The sequence below is a fragment of the Filicampus tigris genome, chromosome 1 (assembly GCF_054856515.1).
Source record: "Filicampus tigris isolate MCC_2025a chromosome 1, RoL_Ftig_1.0, whole genome shotgun sequence".
NCBI classification, from domain to species: Eukaryota; Metazoa; Chordata; class Actinopteri; order Syngnathiformes; family Syngnathidae; genus Filicampus; species Filicampus tigris.
Window position 1 is genome coordinate 15,630,534 of NC_141217.1, and position 18,547 is coordinate 15,649,080.

Sequence of the window (18,547 nt, forward strand, 5' to 3'; positions counted from 1 at the left end):
GAAGTGCGTCAACAATAAAATACCGGAATTAACACTACACAATGGATACTTGGTTCCTAGCAACACCAAAACAGCGTGGCTTTTCCAAACTTGGTAGAGAAATGCGTTGATATTCCTGAATACGGCGAAGCTGGCCTTCCTTTTTTTTTTTTTCATCTACATTCGGATAAGACGTTTAGTTTTCGACAACGGAACACTTTTGCATTGCACGGAAGCGGCGCGGACGGAAACGCAGCCAAGTGGAGCGTGTTACCGTAGCGCAGTAATCCCGTATAGAAGACCCGTACAGAACGCGGAAATCATGTTCAAAAACACATTCCAAAGTGGATTTCTTTCTATTTTATATAGCATTGGTAGCAAACCTCTTCAGATATGGGATAAAAAGGTAAATTGACTTTTTGACCCTGTCGTTAGTTCCATTGTGCGTTCTCGCTAAATGCTAATAGATCTGGGAGAAGCTGTAATTATTTTAGTTTGTTAATAGTCAAACAAAGTAAAGAAACGCCTCTTGATTTTTTTTTTTGTAGCCTACACTTTTGCTAAAATTGTTGCTGGACTTTCAAATATATGTTTTCAAGGAACTGTGTTTTCCCCTTGTAGGTGAGGAATGGCCACATCAAGCGAATTACTGATAATGACATTCATTCACTGGTTTTGGAGGTCGAAGGGACAAACGTCAGGTGTGTGTCGACTGAATGTCATCTTCGGACCAGTGCTGTGTGCTTTGTGCCTACAGTACTGTTCATTTACTTTTGACATTCCTATGTTATTCGATTTTTTTTGGTCCTCCTACAGTACTACCTATATAACCTGTCCAGCTGACCCAAAGAAGACACTCGGTATCAAGTTGCCTTTTCTTGTTATGATCATCAAAAACCTAAAGAAGTATTTCACCTTCGAAGTTCAGGTACAGATAAGAGCACTTTCCATGTGTCGATGATAGAGAGACAGAATTGACGCTTTCTCTTGTCTTGTTTGCATACATTTCCCCTTTCAGGTGTTAGATGACAAAAATGTTCGACGGCGGTTTCGGGCGAGTAACTACCAGAGCACGACACGAGTAAAGCCGTTCATCTGCACCATGCCGATGAGACTTGATGATGGCTGGAACCAGATTCAGTTCAATCTGTCAGACTTTACCAGGAGAGCCTACGGAACCAATTATATTGAAACTCTGCGTGTACAGGTGAGTTTGCAGCCACCTGGTGCTATTTGCTTGAAGTAGTAAAAAAATTAATATAAGTGGAAGTGGTACAATTTGGAATTCAACTAAAGTTGTACTACCAGGGGCCATACTCCAGGTGAATTGATTTCTGAACAGTTCCAAATAGCAGTCAGTGTCAGCACTAGGCCTGAACAGTCATCAAATTCAAATCGACATCACAATGTAGTAGAATGCAATTTTGAAATAGCAAAGGCTGCAATTTGGACCCCCCCAAAAAATAGAAAAAAAAAATAGAATATAAGGCAACTAAACCAAAATAAATTACCGGTAATTGACTGCTTCTTTCCATATTTGTTTTTAATTCATATCTGAATTGCATTCTTTGGATTTGTTCTGATTTATAAACACTTGTCACTTATGGCACCACCCCTGATGTATATATTTCACAGGGTTCGACATTAACTGTGGCCCGCTGGCCCAAGCCACTGGTACTGTGTCGGGCCACTAAATATTGTCTGATGCCGGCCCAACCGAGCCACTAATGTCTATTCTACTCCCAATGATGCTCCTTAATAAGTCACTAGCCGGGTTTACATGGACCCATGTATTCCGATTAGAAAGGATCCGAATGACCGATCGGAATGAAAATGCTCCATATAAACACCCCGGTTGGTATAAAAAGGCAGAATCCGAATGGAATGTCATGTAAAAACAATCGTGAATACTGTGCTAAATAGATGAATGACCTCCATCTTGATAGATCATGTGATGTTTACATCGATCTCTGCGTATCACACGGCTGATCTGATTAACGGGGTGGAGCAAGTAAACGGCTGATCGGAATGGATCACGTCACACGTAAACAGGCGACAAAAAAGTCACAATGTAAACCTGGCTAGTGTCATGTGCTATGAGAGGTGGCTTGTGTTTGTGTTACTTTGCCTCTCTCTGATGGTGGTGTTGCTTAATCACTGTTAAATTCCAGCTTTCATTCTGATAGGCAGATATAACCATGTGACACCTCCGGTAGTACACACTGCCAGTGATTGTGGAAAGCCAGTTTCTCGCCATTGACTCTAGCTGTTTGTGGATTGGAAAAGCATAGCTTTTTAACAAAATTTGTGAAGCACATTCAACTTTACTCCAGCTTCCAACTTCCTCTTGGAGCCTTTTTGCTAACTGTCGATTTATGTACATACATGCAACATTTGCAGGTGCCAAAAATAGCTCAAAAGTGCACCAAATACAGGTACATTGAATTACAATGATTGGGCTGTATTGAATGACGCAATACCACAGATTTGAAAGAAAAACTTAAATTCAACGGATGTATGACATCATCCCAGACATGACGGGACATGTGTGAAGTGTGATGTCATCGGATGCCCAAATAATGTAGCAATTGGTGATGATACTTTTGTCATTTGTGTTTATTTTGTGTGTAATGTGTTTTGTTGTAATGCCCATTTTTAAAAATATGTCTTTCCATGAAAACTGTTGAAACACCAAATTGGGGACTACTGCCTTTTTAAAAAATACAAATATATGTGGTGCATTGTTGGAATGTAAATTCTGACTACATTAGTAATATTTTGTAATTGATACATTATTTGAAGCGTTAATATTGGTGCAGTTGCAATGGCTTAACGTCGGATGCCGTTAAACATTCTTTTGATTGAACGCAGATTCAGATATCGAAATAATACAATCTGCATACAATAATATGACGAAAATAACATCCAGATTAGTTTGGATTATCTTCCTTCATATGCTGAGCTAATTCATTCTAAAATAAAATAAACAGGGTTGGGTAAATTACCGGTGTATCGCTTATTTTGATTCCAAAGGCTATATCAAAACCAGGGTTAGATTAGATTAGCCTCTTTGTCACCCGTAATTAGATAGGTGATTTGAGCTAGGCCGTTGTATCGCTGTGACCTTCTCTCTTGCTATGGCCTTCCTTATCTATGGCAGTCTTAGGCACACTTACTGGTTGAATCCAGTTAAGATGTGTTACATGGGCGTAGGCCTTCCTCCGCATCTGGCAAAAAAGGCTCCACGGTCGTGTACTTGCTCTTTTTGGCATCCATTTAAATAGTTCAACTGAGAATGAGAATATACCGTCTTCTGGTAGTTAATGTTAGAATACAAAAAAACAATACAATAGATGCAAATAAGTGACTACCGTGTTTGTCTTTCAGATTCATGCTAACTGTCGTATCAGGAGGGTGTATTTCTCAGACAGGCTCTACTCTGAGGATGAGCTTCCAGCAGAGTTTAAACTCTACGTTCCCGTCCAGAGCCAGAAGGCCAAGGTGAGAAGCACACTTCACTGTTGTGATTGTAAATAGTATCATGTACACTGCTCAGCATAAATGAGTACCCCCCCTTTGAGAAGGAACATTTTAAACAATATCTCAATTAAAACAAAAACAATTTGTGAAATTTTGCAAAAAACATGTTTAATACATCTGTTTATATACTTATGAAATTATGGTTATTAAAATAAATTAGATGACACGTTTTTCAGTTTTACTCAAATAAGGGTGATGCAGAAATGAGTACACCCCACAACAAAAACTTCTACATCAAGTATTTTGTATAGCCTCCATGATTTTTAATGACAGCACCAAGTCTTCTAGGCATGGAATGAACATACCGGCAACATTTTGTTCCATCAATCGTTTTCCAATATTCAAGAATGACCTCTTTTAGAGACTGGATGCTGGATGATGCTCAACTTGTCTCTTCAAAAGTCCCCATCGGTGTTTCATTGGGTTCACATCAGGAGTCGTACTGGGCCACTGAATCACATTTAGCCTGTTCTTCTTCAGAAATCCAACAGTGCCCTTAGATTTGTGCTTAGGATCATTGTCATGTTGGAAAAGTGCATGACGACCAAGGGCACGAAGTGATGGCAGCATCTTCTCTTTCAGTATGGAGCAATGCATCTGTGAATTCCTGATGCCATCAATGAAATGCAGCTCCCCAACACTAGCAGTACTCTTGCAAACCCAAATGAGGACACTGCCACCACCATGTTTCACTGTAGGCACCATGCACTTTTCCCTTGTATTCCTCACCTTTGCGACACCATATACTTTTGAAGCCATCAGTTCCAAAAACATTTATCTTGGTCTCATCACTCCATAGTATAGAGTCCCAGTGGTCATCATCTTTGTCAACATGTGACCTGGCAAACTCTTGGCGCACTTTTTTATGCCTGGGCTTTAGAAGAGGCTTCCTTGGTTTACGGCACCCATGCATGCCATTCCTCCGCAGTGTATGCCATATGGTGTCACGGGAAACAGTCACCCCCGTTTGGCTTAAAATGTTTCTACCATTTTTACTACAGTATTCTGACTGATAGGTAAAGCTTTGATCTTTTTTTTTTAGGATCAACATTTTCGGTGAAAAGCAATTATTTTCTTTCACAGGTCTTTTGACATTTCTATTCCATGTGGTGCCATTGCTAACAACATAAAATGGGAAAGGTTTTTCCCTTAAGTAACACCTATTTAAAGTCAACTGTCTGCTTGACACCTGTGTAATGAATAATTAGACTCATCCGTGGACATTTGTAGTCAAAAATCGAGCTTTGCTCCAGAGTCTTTCAGTAGGGTGTACTCATTTTTGCATCACCCTAATCTGAATAATTATGAAAAGGTTGTTCTCTAAGTTATATTATTAACCTTACTGTCATGTTATAAATTAAACAGATGTTATACAAATTTAGTCTTGTCAACATTTTGGAAATTGTGTTTGTGTTTATTGACATATTGTTCAAAGTGTTATTTTTCGAAGGGGGCGTACTCATTTATGCTGTGCACTGTATATTTGCATTAATTGGATGTAGGTTTGACATCCCTGGTTTTTTTTCCCTTGCAGCAGTAGAGGTCCCGAACAAACACGCATCATTTCCCCAAACCTGATGCATGCTTGAGCTGTACAATATTGTGTGTGTAGTTATTGTTTGTTGTGCTATTTTTATGATGAGTGTTTTTTCATTTTTGTGAATAAAGGAGAGATTAAGTATTTCGTCCATACCTTGTTTGTTTACAGCAGTGGACCTTAACCAAGACGCCATGTCATGAATATAAATGCAGAGTTTACATTAACATTGGTCTGACACTGATGTGAACGGCTTCTAATTGGGCAGGCTCACTGTCACGGTTCGTTGCTGCTATCACAAATAGATCCTCTGCACACATTCAGACAACTAAAACACACCTGAGACAAAACATTCTGAAACGGAAAACCTAAAACACAGCTGTCTGTCTATGGTCTGTCTCTGGCCTCAGGCTTACATATTTAGATTGATCCACTGAACCTAGTGTGTCTATTTTGAATGTTGTAATTTTTGGTTTTGGGCAGCGGAATATTCTACGGCGCTGAAAAAGAACCATTTTGGTACATGTGTGAGTAAAATGACAGAATGGCAGACAGCATAACTCCCAAATTCCTAATAAAAATAATGTCATTTAGAGTATTCATTTGCAGAAAATGAAAAATGGTAAAAAAAAAGGTCCTGTGTTTTCCTATTCCTGTTTCCACAAACTACAAGTAATTCCCAACCTAGCGTGCTGTGAGAGATCATCAAGGATGCCCCATGCAGAAAGTCATCCACTTTCACTCCATCTGAAAATTATTTAGTGGCCAATAAAGTACTGTATATTTGTTCATCTGTCTATGGCAGCAACAAGTTGTGGCAGAGCAGAACATTTGAATGCTTTTCGACTAGCTGGGAGACGGTGCAATAAACCGGTGTATCCACCTGCTGCCATTCATACAACAGAAGTGTCATGGCTTCCTGCAAATACAGTAGCTTTATGTACATTACAGGCCCAGATTTCACACTAAGTCAATCAATTATTTCATTATTATTATTTTAATAAGATTGTTGTTTGGTGGGGTACAATCAATGAGATGTTTCCTAACGTGGGTGCTTTGGGAAAGACTTACAGTACAGTACAGTACGGTACAGTGGAGCCCGCATAGTCCTGGCTCAACACCCATGCATTCACATACAGTATTTCCTTTTTTTTTTTTCAATTTCCCTTGATATAGTTTTAAAATGCATTTCTTTTGGGGAGTTAGGGCTAAGTCACGTTTTTCATGGAAAATGCATTTTGGAGGTAGTTTTATCAGCGGTTTAAAAAGAATATTTGTGGTTTAAAAATGTATGTAGAATGCGTCATGAGTCGTGTCCTTTTCTTTGAGAAGGTGCTGCAGACAGATACAGTACTGTTTTTTTTCTGTTATGTCTGGCTCCACCCATCGCATATTAACAATTGACAAGCACTCTAAATAAAGTTGTCGGCTGTGTGACAGAAATAAACCGGAACCAGCTTCTATTTTAAGATAAAGCAAACTAATTTACCTGATTTATCAAGTATAATCTCGCTTGTGTCCCAAGTGAAACGTAAACTTGCAGCATACACACATTAATTAGCGTAATAAATTAATCACACGTTCAACCACGAAGCTATAGTACAGTTGTACTGTATATCGAACAAGGATGCGGGAAATGGCGGCATATTTTATTTTGAAAGCACTAAACGGACATTGAACACTTGGCATTCATGAAAGGGAATGGAAAGCGGGGTGTTTCTCTAATGCGCCCGGTTCTTTTAAGTGAGAAGGAGAAGTTACTCGAAACCGCTATTTCATTCTTAGCCGGCGTGACGAGCACCGTCTCAGTGGATTCAATTCGTTGCACCCTTCTAGTCTGATAAATTCTACATAGAAGCGCGTATTGGTTCATGTATCAACATGGCGAGCCGTAAGCGAGATTTAGCGACAGCGATTAGCCCCGGAGATTGTTATCAAACGCCGGGGAAGAAAGTGTCAGTGGATCGGCCAACAGACTCGGACTTCTCCCGATGGGGAATAGAAGAAACATGCCAGTACCTGAGAGACGAAGGTCTTGGCGAGTGGGAACATGTATTAAGAGGTTAGTGTCATTCAGTTTACCGTTTACATTTGCTTGATTGTAAATCACAACACATGCTGGCCAATGGCAACAACAATGTCACGTTTTTTGTCGTCAGAACATAAAGTCTCTGGTGTCGTGCTGAGATATCTCACGAAGGATGATCTGGAGAATATAGGCGTTAAGTAAGTCTTTCTCAAGCTATTCTATCTGTCAATCGGTTTGTCTTGTGTCATGTCATGTCATGTCCTGTCCTCACTCAGCAACAAACTTCCAGTCACCAGCATCAACAATAGATAGGCGATATATAATCTTTAACAACCCCCCCCCCGCCCCCCAAAAAAGGAAATTGCTCTCTGCTTTTGACGTAGATGTATGTACTGTAGCCCAGCGATTCTCTAACTTTTTACATCATGCAGCACCTCACATCATACTTGTATCTGCTAGTACCAGTTTTTTTCAAATGGAATGGGGAAGCTGTTCTTTCTGTCAATCAGTTTGTCTTGTTTTAATGTCACGTCCCGTCCTCCCTCAGTCAACAAACTTCCAATCACCAGACTCAACAAGAGATAGGCGACACATAATCCTTTAACCCTCCCCAAAAGAAAATTGCACTCAGCTCTTGAAGTAGATATATGTAGCTCAGCGGTTCTCTAACCTTTTACACCAAGTAGCGCCTCAAAAAATACTTGGCTCTTGACTAGTACCATCGTAATGTCCTGCATAAAAAGTTAAATACAACAGAATTGCACTTAACAATTGTGCTGGATTAGGAAAAAATAGGTTTAAGACACATGCATCCCAAATGACATTTTGAACATTTATTTCATTGATTTTTCAGTGATCACTAGCGCGAGCCTACTCGGTACTAATATGAGTACCACTAGTGCTATATTGTACTAGTTGTCATTGTACCACTGATGTCAATTATGAGTGGTATACCTAATGAACCCGAAGCTACTTTTCTTTCAATGTATTTGTAACAACTTTTTTTCTTTGTCAAGGCCTCTTGGTGACCGACTGCGAATCCTCCACAGTGTGAGGAAGCTGTGGCACATAGAAGAGGGTCCTCAAACAAATAAGGTTTATCCTCACACTTTCACTTTCAAGTACTTGTATAAGTAAAAACCAACACAAACAAGTTGGGTTTGTCAGATAAACTGCAAGGGAGTGAGGGGAGTGGTTAAGAAACAAAGGAAAATAAATGATAGAGTGTGACGTATTGAAAATAGGAGGACAGTAGTTCTGTATAATCGAAAGTGAAGTGTACATCTGCTGTATTTTTTATTTGCCAAAGGTGTCTCATTTGCTAATCAACAGCGCAAATCAAATCGTGGTCATATATTTATTTAATGATTAATCTCAGCTATCACAGAGTAAGAGAGACCTTCTTGATTGCTTAAAATGTCTTTAACAACCCATTACGGATTTTTTTTTTTTTTTTTTTTTGGACAGGCGGGATTTTAGCACAAGGGTAACTTGCTGTATGTGTGTTTGCTGTCCTGCCTTCTGCCAGGTGTTCAATGATCCCATCCACGGGCACGTGGAGCTACACCCACTTCTTGTCAAAATCATCGACACACCTCAGTTCCAGAGACTCCGAAATATCAAACAGTTGGGAGGGACCTACTATGTTTTCCCTGGAGCGTCCCACAACCGCTTTGAGCACTCCATCGGGTATGCCTTTGTGTGCGTGTGTGTGTCTGCGTGTGTGTGTGTGTGTGTCTGAGAAAGAGAGTGAGAGCAATATCCACTCATGATATTTCTCGACATCTGGGCGATATGGCCTTAAAATGAATTAAATGTCAGATTTCCAACCCCCCCCTTCACACACACACACACAAAAATCCAATTTACAATTTTAATCGATTAATTTTCCCCCCTTCACTCACTGAAAAGGAAAATGACAATGGCGTAATTTTTCCTCCAGCCGGCTTTGATTTATTTTTCCAGATAACAAACAAGCTTTGAACCATTCGTTTTCCAGCAAGTTTATGCCCCCAGCATTAACATGCATCAGCTTCCACAGACGTAGGCGAGAGAATCGCGCCTGGCTAAGCAGCTCGCTGCTAGATGCTTCGGTGTGAACGCCAAAATGCCACCAAGAAAAACCCGACACCGGAGGAGTTCGAGGAAATAAAAACTTCTCTCAACTTATTTTCATTCATATTTTGGTTATATATTGCAATACTGTGGTCAATTTTGCCTTGCCTTTTTGTTTATTGTTCGGGATGATGTTAAAGGACAGAAGGAAGTATTTAAACTGTTAAATTATTGATGAGAAATAGGGGTGGGATTAAATAAGTTTTTCTTCTTCCCACTCCTTTTCGAGTCTTAATGATTTGATTTGAATATTGAACCTGCATATTTTCTGCTTTAAGTATTGCTCAAGTCTTTTTTGTTTGTGGTTTGTTTGTTTTTTATATGCAGGATATGTTTTAAAAGTAATTTTGCTCGAAACAAATAAGAAAGAGGAAAAAAAAAGAAAGAATGTTTTCTTTACACATAATCTGAAAATAAATGCAATCCTAAACATTAAACTCTGTTGAATCAATATTATTGATTTGAAATGTTTCAGGGTAGGGTACTTGGCAGGACAACTTGTGAAAGCACTAAATGAGAGGCAGCCAGAACTTCTGATTTCTCGGAGAGACATCCTTTGTGTGCAGATTGCTGGGCTCTGTCATGATCTGGGTAGGTTCGGCCCACACAGCGAGTGTGTTCTGTTTCTATATAAATGAATGTGAAAGAGACTAAGTGAATGACTCATGACTTTTTTTCCCTCAGGGCATGGGCCTTTTTCACACATGTTTGATGCCAAATTCATCCCCAAAGCACGCCCTAATATTTCCTGGAAGGTAACTTGTTATCGAAACTGTTGTACCTGTCAGTTAGCAATTTATCAAGTGACATACGTTGAATAGTCTTAATAACTGAAGTATTATGGTGCTGTTAATGTCAGATTAGTCCAGCTGGAGATAAATATTGTGATTTTTATGTGACGCACTGGTAGCCAAACACTTAATGTGTAAATGATGCCTGGAGTGAGTCACGCCTTAGAAGATAGGCTCTTTCTATTTGCCTTACAATGCTTTCAATTTCGAATGGTGACAAAGGTTTCAGCGTGTCCCAAAAGTCACCATACACACGGCGGAAGGCCTGCTACCTACCATAACCGATGAAAACGCCAAACTCCTAGAGCAGGCGTGTGCGCAAAGCTAGGGAAAGTCTAAATGGAGGGCTTTAGTGGACGGAACTGCAGTCGGGGACAGAATATTTTCTGGCCATGCATCAATTTTGCAAGGTTCTTCATTGTCATGTCAATGGGCGAGGGAAGGATATTCGAACAAAAAACACAAAGCCCAATTTGTCACATGCTGATGGCCTTGTGTCTGATCAAAAGATAAGATAAGAAATGAAACGTAAGAAGAGACGATTATAGTGACTGTTGGGACGCCCTGTGTTAGTAATTAAGTCAAATGTATTAATTTAGCACTTTTCCCATACAAAGTAGTGAGTGAGAAACAAGCACATAATGCAATGCAGCTGAATTTAGAAAGAAACAAAGCAACTCAATAACAACTAAAAGTAGCATGAACAAAGCTTGAGTGGATAAAACAAAGCCCAGTAGATTATAAGACATTAAGCAATTGGCCACATCACAAAGTACAGAAAAGCCATCCAAAGTGCTGTAGCATGGATGGTCAAGGCAGAATCCATTGATGTGGATACAAGCATTTAGTGTTTCATTTCTTTATTTTCTAAAATGGATTTAATTGATGAATTCATTAATTTTCAGTCAGTATGACTCCCCCTGGACAAAATCATGGACAAACAAACGTGAATATAGATCAAATCTTTTTGGCGTGGTGGAGGTCATCTCTCTGCTGAGTAACATTCCGGTTGTATGAGGTCACTGCAGAACTACATAAAGGAAAAATCGTTTGTTTTCGTGTTGCACAGGATACCGGTACCGTACCGTACCGTGATTTTTTGGCGTCAAAAACAGCTCGATACCATTTTGTTTTTAAAACCGGTATTTAAAAAAACAAAAATAAAAAAACACGCTGCTCACCAACTGTCTTAAAGACAAGTAGGTGTGGTAAGTAGTACATACGCGCAAACCCGCCTGTCTACCGGTATGTGATTAACGCCTTAAGTGGCACGCCTCCTGCATGTGTGAGGAAAATGGCATACATTGTACATATGCATTGACATGTATACATTATGCTTGTATAAACATGTAAATGCAGTCATTGACCTCATTATTGAAAAAAATGTTCTTAAAATCAGAATTGGCTAATTCTGTGTCCAAAAAGCACAGCGGCTATACAGCTGCATATCTGGCCGTGAAAATGATCATATCCTGCTCAACACTGCATTACAGTAGGTGTCATACAAATGGCTCAATAAATGGCTCTGTGCAAATTTTTTGTTTGTGGCGTTTAAAAAGGATAAATAAATGGGAACTAGTTTTCTTGAAGTTGAATTTGCATGTTGTCTATAAAATAAAAATAATGAAGTATAGAAAGAAACAGTGTATTATTATCTATCTGTATTATTTATCTCACTCCCCCACAGGCCCACAAACAGATGCATATCCTAATATTTTTAATTACCGGTAGTTTAAAAAAACAAAACAACAACATAATTTGAAGTTCTTTTGTCAGTTTTAACTTTGCTGCTTTCGCTGCTTTTAGATTTTTGTCAAGGTACCGTTTCGGTACCGGTATCAAGGCACTTTATGCAGCTATAGTATCGAAGTCAAATATTTGGTATCGTGACAACACTAGTTTGTTTTTTCCCCCCCATAACGAAGGCGGTACTGCTTCTATTAAACACTCAAATTCCAGCACGAGAACGCATCTCTTGACATGTTTGACTACCTGCTGAATAAAAATGATCTGACGCCACTGATGAAACAACATGGCCTGGTCCTGCCTGAGGACCTGCACTTCATCAAGGAGCTGATTGTAGGACCTCTGGACTCAAATGCAGATCTCCAGGTAATACGCACTATTGTGACCATCATGTGAGATTAAGGTTTGATGCTCCTGTTGCGCCGTCTGTCTTCACAGTGGCCCTATATAGGCCGTTCGAAGGACAAGTCCTTTCTCTATGAAATCGTGGCCAACAAGAGAAATGGTATTGACATGGACAAGTGGGACTACTTTGCCAGGTATAATTTTTGCGGTTGTGTGGTAAATATTCCTGCCATATTTACTGATTCTCAGTTCAACTCTACTTTTCTTATTTTGTCAGGGATTGCTACAACCTGGGCATCCAGAACAACTCGGACTATCGTCGCTACCTGAAGTTTGCGAGGGTGTGTGAGGTGGATGGGGAGAAGCTCATCTGCACTCGAGACAAGGTGCCGTCAGTCCCACAATGGTCATTTCTGTTTTCAATCAATGAATACATCAATCAAAATGTATTTAAAAAGCACATTTTACTGAGGACTCCATGAGGCAGGGCCTCGGCCCACAGCTCCCAGTGCAGACTGCTGCCTCCGTGGAAACACTGAAAGATAACGACGACGAGAGTGATTTAAAACACCAATAACAGACCTACAGTAAAACCATAAAAATCGCAGGATGATAAGGATAGAGATACAAACACAATAAATAGTCATTAAAGATGAAGTCAACCCAAACATATTTTTTCCAGAATATGTTCTATGTAGGCCACTAGTTGAAATCTGGCATTCTGATTAATATTGCGATTGTGGAATATAAGTTAAGCAGCAAAATGCACCCACTTTTAGCCATCTCAGGGAGCGGCCATTTTAGTACTTCTGTCGACTGAAGGTGACATCGACGTTGCTCAGGGATCAGATAACAAACAATCACGGCTCACCTGTTTTCTGAAGCTGAGCCATGATTGGTTGTTACCTGAGCCCTGAGCAACTTCGATGTCATCTTCAGTTGACAGAAGTGACAAAATGGCTGCCACCCTGAGCTAGAAAAACGGGTGGCTTTCTCATATTCCACAAACGCAGTATAAATCAGAATGCAGTGTTTAGAGTATAGAACATATTCTGGAAAAAATAGTTTGGGTTGACTTCCCCTTTAAACAATATAGAAAAAATAAATAAAACAGTGAAGGAATAAATCTTTTTCAATGTTAGTTAAAAGCTAGATTAAATATTAAATATGTCGACTAATTATTTTGGATCTAAAATACTTCGTGGACAGCAACATAAGCAGTACAGAAGAACGACTTTTTTTCTTCCAATGAAAAATCCTAAAATTCTAAACTAGAGATTGTTGTTTTTGGCACAGGAGGTGGGCAATCTGTATGATATGTTCTACACGCGTAACTGTCTCCACAAGAGAGCCTACCAACACAGGGTGGGCAACATCATAGAAACCATGTGAGTACTTCGTTTTTGTAACTTTTTGTTTGTTTGTTTTGATAAGAACGATTGGTAAATGAGACATAAAATTGTGCCCATACAGGATCACTGAGGCCTTTTTGAAGGCCGATAAGCACATTCAAGTCCAAGGCTCGGGGGGTAAGATGTTCACGCTCTCCACAGCCATTCATGACATGGAGGCCTACACCAAGCTGACAGGTTTGTCCCGACTGCAGTGTCCTGTTTTGAGTTCCAATATCTCTGTGCATAGTTGAAACCAACTATGTTGGTATAAACCTCTTTTTTAATTATGTATTGTCCTGCAAAAAACACTTGCGTCTAATTTTGTAATTTAAAAAAAAAATCTCATTTATGGGATTTCTGAAACGCAGAAACCCCATTCACATAAAAATAAGAAAAATTGACAGCAAGCTGACAGGTAACAATATGCTAACTTACAGCACACATTGAATTGGCTTTTTTAAACACTTGGCGAAGTCGCAGGCCCGCCCGCCCACCCCCATCCTACCTTTTTGTCTTCATGTGACCCTCTGTGCAAAACCTTTGGACATCCCGGGTCTACCCCATTTCTCAGGAAATAGTCACTATTTGATTCAAATTTTCTGTTTGTCTGTCTTTCTTGTAGATAACGTTTTCGAGCAAATTCTCCACTCATCAAACCCGGAGCTGGCTGAGGCACAACAGATTCTACAGAACATTCTTCTGCGGCGCCTCTACAAGTGTTTGGGCCAAACCCAAGCTGACAAATCGCTGAAAGTCACTCAGGTGTGTGTTTGACTACAACACCAAACCCAACAGTGTTGTCTTTGATACGACTCGTCTCATTATGTGCAGCTGTACCAAGTGAGTGTACACTACAGCGGACCCCTTTTCGAGGGTGCCCCTAAAAGAAACTCCCAGCCAAAAAACAGCCACCTTCTTTTCTCCACAAAGTTGTTTTTTTCTCTTGTTTGACGCTGATCCTAATATCATGTCTATAATTGAACATTTGACCAACCACATGAATTAAATTGGCTGATCGAGGGTGGAGTGCAAAAGATGAATAATAAAAGGCAAGTTCACATACAGTATAGTGAATCCTGGGGAATTCCAAACCCACCCACAATAGGGTGCTACATAGTTGGAGAATCTATTTTAAAAATGTTTTTTTTTTTATGTATAATTTTAACTTATTAAAACACTCTTTCTAAACGCATCGAAAACATAATAGGACACAAATTGTGAAAGCATAAATTGTACAGATTCGAATACTATACACTGTACAGCATTGAAAGGTGTTGTGTTCTGTGAATACCCCTAGGTGGCAGTATTGGCTAAGTGTGCAACTTTGCTCTATTGGAGTAAAATTGTATTGTTGCCTTTTACTGTGGGCAACGGTAATGTTTCTGCTACTGAAGAAAAAAAGGGTCTTTTAACAGTTCATTGTACTGCATGTGGTGTGCACTGACAACTTCAACAAAGCACATCCAATTCATATTCGATTTTTTTCCGGCCCGTATTAGAATTTACACTAACATAGAGGACGACACACAAGAGGAGGCAATGTTTTTTTTTTTTATGAAAAAATCCCGAACTAAAAAAAGCAATAAGACTGCAGAATAAAACTGGAGGCAGCGTGAAAGCGGACTTTTTTGTCTACTGCGCAGAGGTGAGTTCTCAAATTGAGCTAATGTCTGGTGTTATCCTACAGTAGCAACACAGGGAGGACATGTTTGTTTCTATTCACGGCTGCTTCCTTATTCGTCATTCAGGTTGCATCTTGATTGGCTACATTTCGTCTCATCACAATTCACGCAGTTGTGACTCGGGAGTTGTTGGGTTTTCCAGCACACATGAGGATTTTGGGCTGTAACACGCTTAATTTTTTAATGGGAAGTCAACCCAAACATTTTTTGTTTTCAATAATATGTTCTATGCAGGCCCACTAGTTGAAACAAGGCATCCTGATTAATATTGCCTTTGTATAATATGAGTTAATCCACCCCTTTTAGCCATCTCAGGGGGCGGCCATTTTGTCACTTCTGTTGACTGAAAATGACATCCCTGTTGCTCAGGGCTCTGATAAGGACCAATCATGGTTCATTTTTGTCGTTATCTGAGCCCTGAGCAACTGTGATTTCATTTTCAGTCGACAGAAGTACACGTAATGGCCGAACGGGTGGATTTTGCTGCTTAACTCATATTCCACAAACAGAATATTAATGAGAATGCCGTGTTTCAACCAGTGGGCCTATCTTGAAAGCATATCTTGAAAGGAAAAAAATGTATGCATTGACTTCCTCATTAAGACTGCCGGCCCGACTCGTTTCAGACCCTTTTATTGGGTCAAATTGACTCTTAGCCACAGGATAAACCACAGGATAATCTTATAAAATAATCTGCAGTTTATCGTCCTTGGTTGAGAAAGGAGCAAAATTGTGATTAAAAACAGTCTGATTATCATTTTGTGTTCTCTCTCTCCTTCCAAAGGAAATGCTTCACGCCTGGGAGGCGGATTTAGCTAAATCAGTCCCCCAGACGGGCGCGTTGGGTGTCACTCTGCTGCCTGAAGACTTTGTCGTCAGCGTAAGTTTCTCAGCTGCTTTCTTTCTACTTAGCTCACTTTGTTGCGCCAATTCGCTTCTTTTGATTCTTTCACTTTAGGTCATCCAAATGGACTACGGGATGAAACAGGAAAACCCCATTGACAGTATGCGTTTCTATTGCAAAACCGACCCCACCAAAGCCATTCCGATATACAAGCATCAGGTCAGAACTTTGCCAAATATATTCTTGACTATATGCTTGAGTTGCTCAAGCCCAGAAGACCTTCGACTCTCTTTCTCTGTTAGGTATCCAAACTTCTGCCCGAGCGCTTTGCAGAGCAACTGATCCGAGTTTACTACAAGAAGATGGATGACGAAGGCCTGTTTGCAGCCAAGAAGCACTTTGTGCAGTGGTGCATGAACAACAACTTTACAAAACCTCAGGTGACATTTATGTGCTACTATGTCAGGAAATGGTTATCTGCTGGTTAGTAGTGTGCTGCTTTTTCTAAATCCGAGCTTCAGGAATGACATATTTCTGTAACTCGCAGGATGGAGATGTAATTGCACCCGAGCTGACTCCCCTGAAAGAAAGCTGGCTATGCAGAAAAGAAGAGAGAGATGATGAAACTTTGGACTGTAGAAAATTGAAACAAAAGGGAGTTAAGTCTCTTTTTAAGGACTAGGTCTACTCCTGTTGTTTGTAATTTTGAGATAATGGTGAGCCAAACAGTCTTTTTTTTAAATTTATTTTATTTTATTTTTTTAACCCGAGTGAAGTCCCTTCACAATAGAATCATTTGGTTGCCACAGCAAAAATATGTTTTCCAAAGTTGAATGGTGTTGTCCTACTCAGGGTTTTACTTCAAAATACAACCTCGGCTGCATCCTACTTTTGTTTGTATTCTTTTAATCTGCGTATTATTAGGTTTTATTCTTTAGGGGTCAGTTGCAGTTTCACACTATCATGCAATTGCAACACAAACAACCCTACAGTAAATAACCCGATAAAAAGGTTGAGCATTTTAATGTCCGAATGACACGGTATGTATTATTACCATCCATTGCATAGCCTCTGCATACAGTACAAATACGATGATGATTGTTCCCTGTCTCCCATTATTAAGGTGATATTTGTCTTTGTGTGTTTTGCATGCATCTATCCATCTTTATTTGAAAGTTGAAGTGTAATTACTTTATTGAAGGTGTTTTTCACCCTTCTTGCAATAATCTGTGCACCTACATCTTATTTATCTGTGCATGTGAATTCAACATATTTATATACTCCCGATACTTCCTTTCTCTCACAATTTGTTCTCCCTGATTAAAAAAAGTTCAAGAACATGTGAACTAGTGGTGTCAGTTGAAAACAGTTTGAAAATTAAACATTTTCATTCAAGCTTGTCTTGGGCATAATTGCAATTGTTTGTGGCTCTCATCTTCTCTGGGTAAGCCAGCTCCTTGCTTTCAATCAGGCTTGAGTTCAAACAAACATCACTCTTGAAAAGAGTTGAGGGAAATTGCCAATTCTAACCTTTGAAACTTGGCATTTATTTATTATTTTACCCATATAAAAAAGTGTAGCTTATTTTTTTGGTTGATCTGTATATTTCTTTTACAAGTCAGTTGGGTTCATAGGTGGGGAGGTTGTCTTCCCATAAATGGCCTACCTCTCAATTTCCTTTTGAGTTTCTCAAAGAAAACAAGAACAAGGAGTTTGGGTGGACAACATTGGGATACAATGTGAATATGGTCGTCTACTATCATACATTTATAGTTCCCATGGTGTTTAAAGGTCCAGAATATGAACTCAGTGATCTTGTTGTCGTTATACTTATAATTTTTAGTCAGAGCGGCGACTCATTATAACTACACTACACTACAGCGCAACGGTGTTCTTGTAATAAAAAGCATTGTCCACCAGAGGGGGCCCCAGACAACCAGCGTCAGTTGCCAACATTTCATGGCAAACTTTTGTGTTGTTTACACGACAATAAAATAAATTTGACCAACTGGCAAAATGGAATTCATTATTTTAGAAACAATTAAAATGTGATAGTGATTAAATTGTGGCTAAATCACTTAATTGTTAGTTTAAACAAAAATATTGGACGGAATGAGTACTTTTTATTTAACCAGGATTGTACTCATCTGTGGTGGTAAAAGTCAATGTACTGATCAGATCAATTTACACCATCACTACACCATCACTGACTTGGACTTAAGTGCAAAAGTAAAAATGTATGTTTATTGTCAATTATACAAACTATCCTCTTTTTATTAACTCTCATTTTACTTGTACAGGGAAGGGGGGAAATTGGTGACTGGAAAATGACACTTCAACAAGCACTTGTGATATTTTGTACTCCTCTAGATGGTGCTCTTGGTTTAACGATAAAAGAGAGTGCAATATAAACGTATTAATTTCCCACTGCGACTTTAAACCAAGAGTACCATCTAAAGCAGGGGTCCTCTAACTTGGGGTGGGGGAAGGACTTTCCAAATACGTTTGCTTTACTCATTTGTTAGCTTGTGAATTTAATATTAGC

General features: G+C 39.4%; 2 protein-coding genes across 4 annotated transcripts; both read left to right on the forward strand.

The window, feature by feature from the left end:
* Nucleotides 1–27: 27 nt before the first annotated feature.
* LOC147152985 (cilia- and flagella-associated protein 20) lies at nt 28–5,200 on the forward strand. Of its 3 annotated transcripts, none has more exons than XM_086057358.1 (6): nt 28–385; nt 601–680; nt 796–907; nt 998–1,186; nt 3,367–3,480; nt 5,054–5,200. In XM_086057358.1, the coding sequence occupies exons 1-6, from the start codon at nt 302–304 to the stop codon at nt 5,057–5,059; spliced, it is 585 nt and encodes a 194-aa protein (XP_085913484.1). In that variant the 5' UTR covers nt 28–301; the 3' UTR covers nt 5,060–5,200. The 3 variants fall into 3 exon arrangements, with proteins under 3 accessions (XP_085913484.1, XP_085913551.1, XP_085913397.1); XM_086057425.1 differs by having other exon boundaries at nt 5,057–5,200; XM_086057271.1 differs by lacking the exon at nt 5,054–5,200 and adding an exon at nt 4,102–4,960.
* A 1,541-nt stretch (nt 5,201–6,741) lies between these two features.
* On the forward strand, nt 6,742–17,397 carry samhd1a (SAM domain and HD domain 1a). The gene is made up of 16 exons (XM_086057140.1): nt 6,742–7,118; nt 7,216–7,282; nt 8,102–8,180; nt 8,614–8,774; nt 9,676–9,791; nt 9,885–9,955; nt 11,951–12,103; nt 12,176–12,276; nt 12,360–12,468; nt 13,379–13,470; nt 13,556–13,671; nt 14,099–14,238; nt 15,943–16,038; nt 16,117–16,221; nt 16,305–16,442; nt 16,550–17,397. The coding sequence occupies exons 1-16, from the start codon at nt 6,938–6,940 to the stop codon at nt 16,682–16,684; spliced, it is 1,860 nt and encodes a 619-aa protein (XP_085913266.1). The 5' UTR covers nt 6,742–6,937; the 3' UTR covers nt 16,685–17,397.
* Nucleotides 17,398–18,547: the final 1,150 nt, after the last annotated feature.

Bases quoted from the DNA above. Each gene is read 5' to 3' on its own strand.
- samhd1a (XM_086057140.1), top strand. From the start codon at position 6,938: ATGGCGAGCCGTAAGCGAGATTTAGCGACAGCGATTAGCCCCGGAGAT. The intron at 7,119-7,215 runs GTTAGTGTCATT...TTTTGTCGTCAG, and splicing joins GTGGGAACATGTATTAAGAG to AACATAAAGTCTCTGGTGTC. The intron at 13,471-13,555 runs GTGAGTACTTCG...GTGCCCATACAG, and splicing joins GGCAACATCATAGAAACCAT to GATCACTGAGGCCTTTTTGA.
- LOC147152985 (XM_086057271.1), top strand. From the start codon at position 302: ATGTTCAAAAACACATTCCAAAGTGGATTTCTTTCTATTTTATATAGC. The intron at 1,187-3,366 runs GTGAGTTTGCAG...TTTGTCTTTCAG, and splicing joins TTGAAACTCTGCGTGTACAG to ATTCATGCTAACTGTCGTAT. The intron at 3,481-4,101 runs GTGAGAAGCACA...CTTCTCTTTCAG, and splicing joins TCCAGAGCCAGAAGGCCAAG to TATGGAGCAATGCATCTGTG.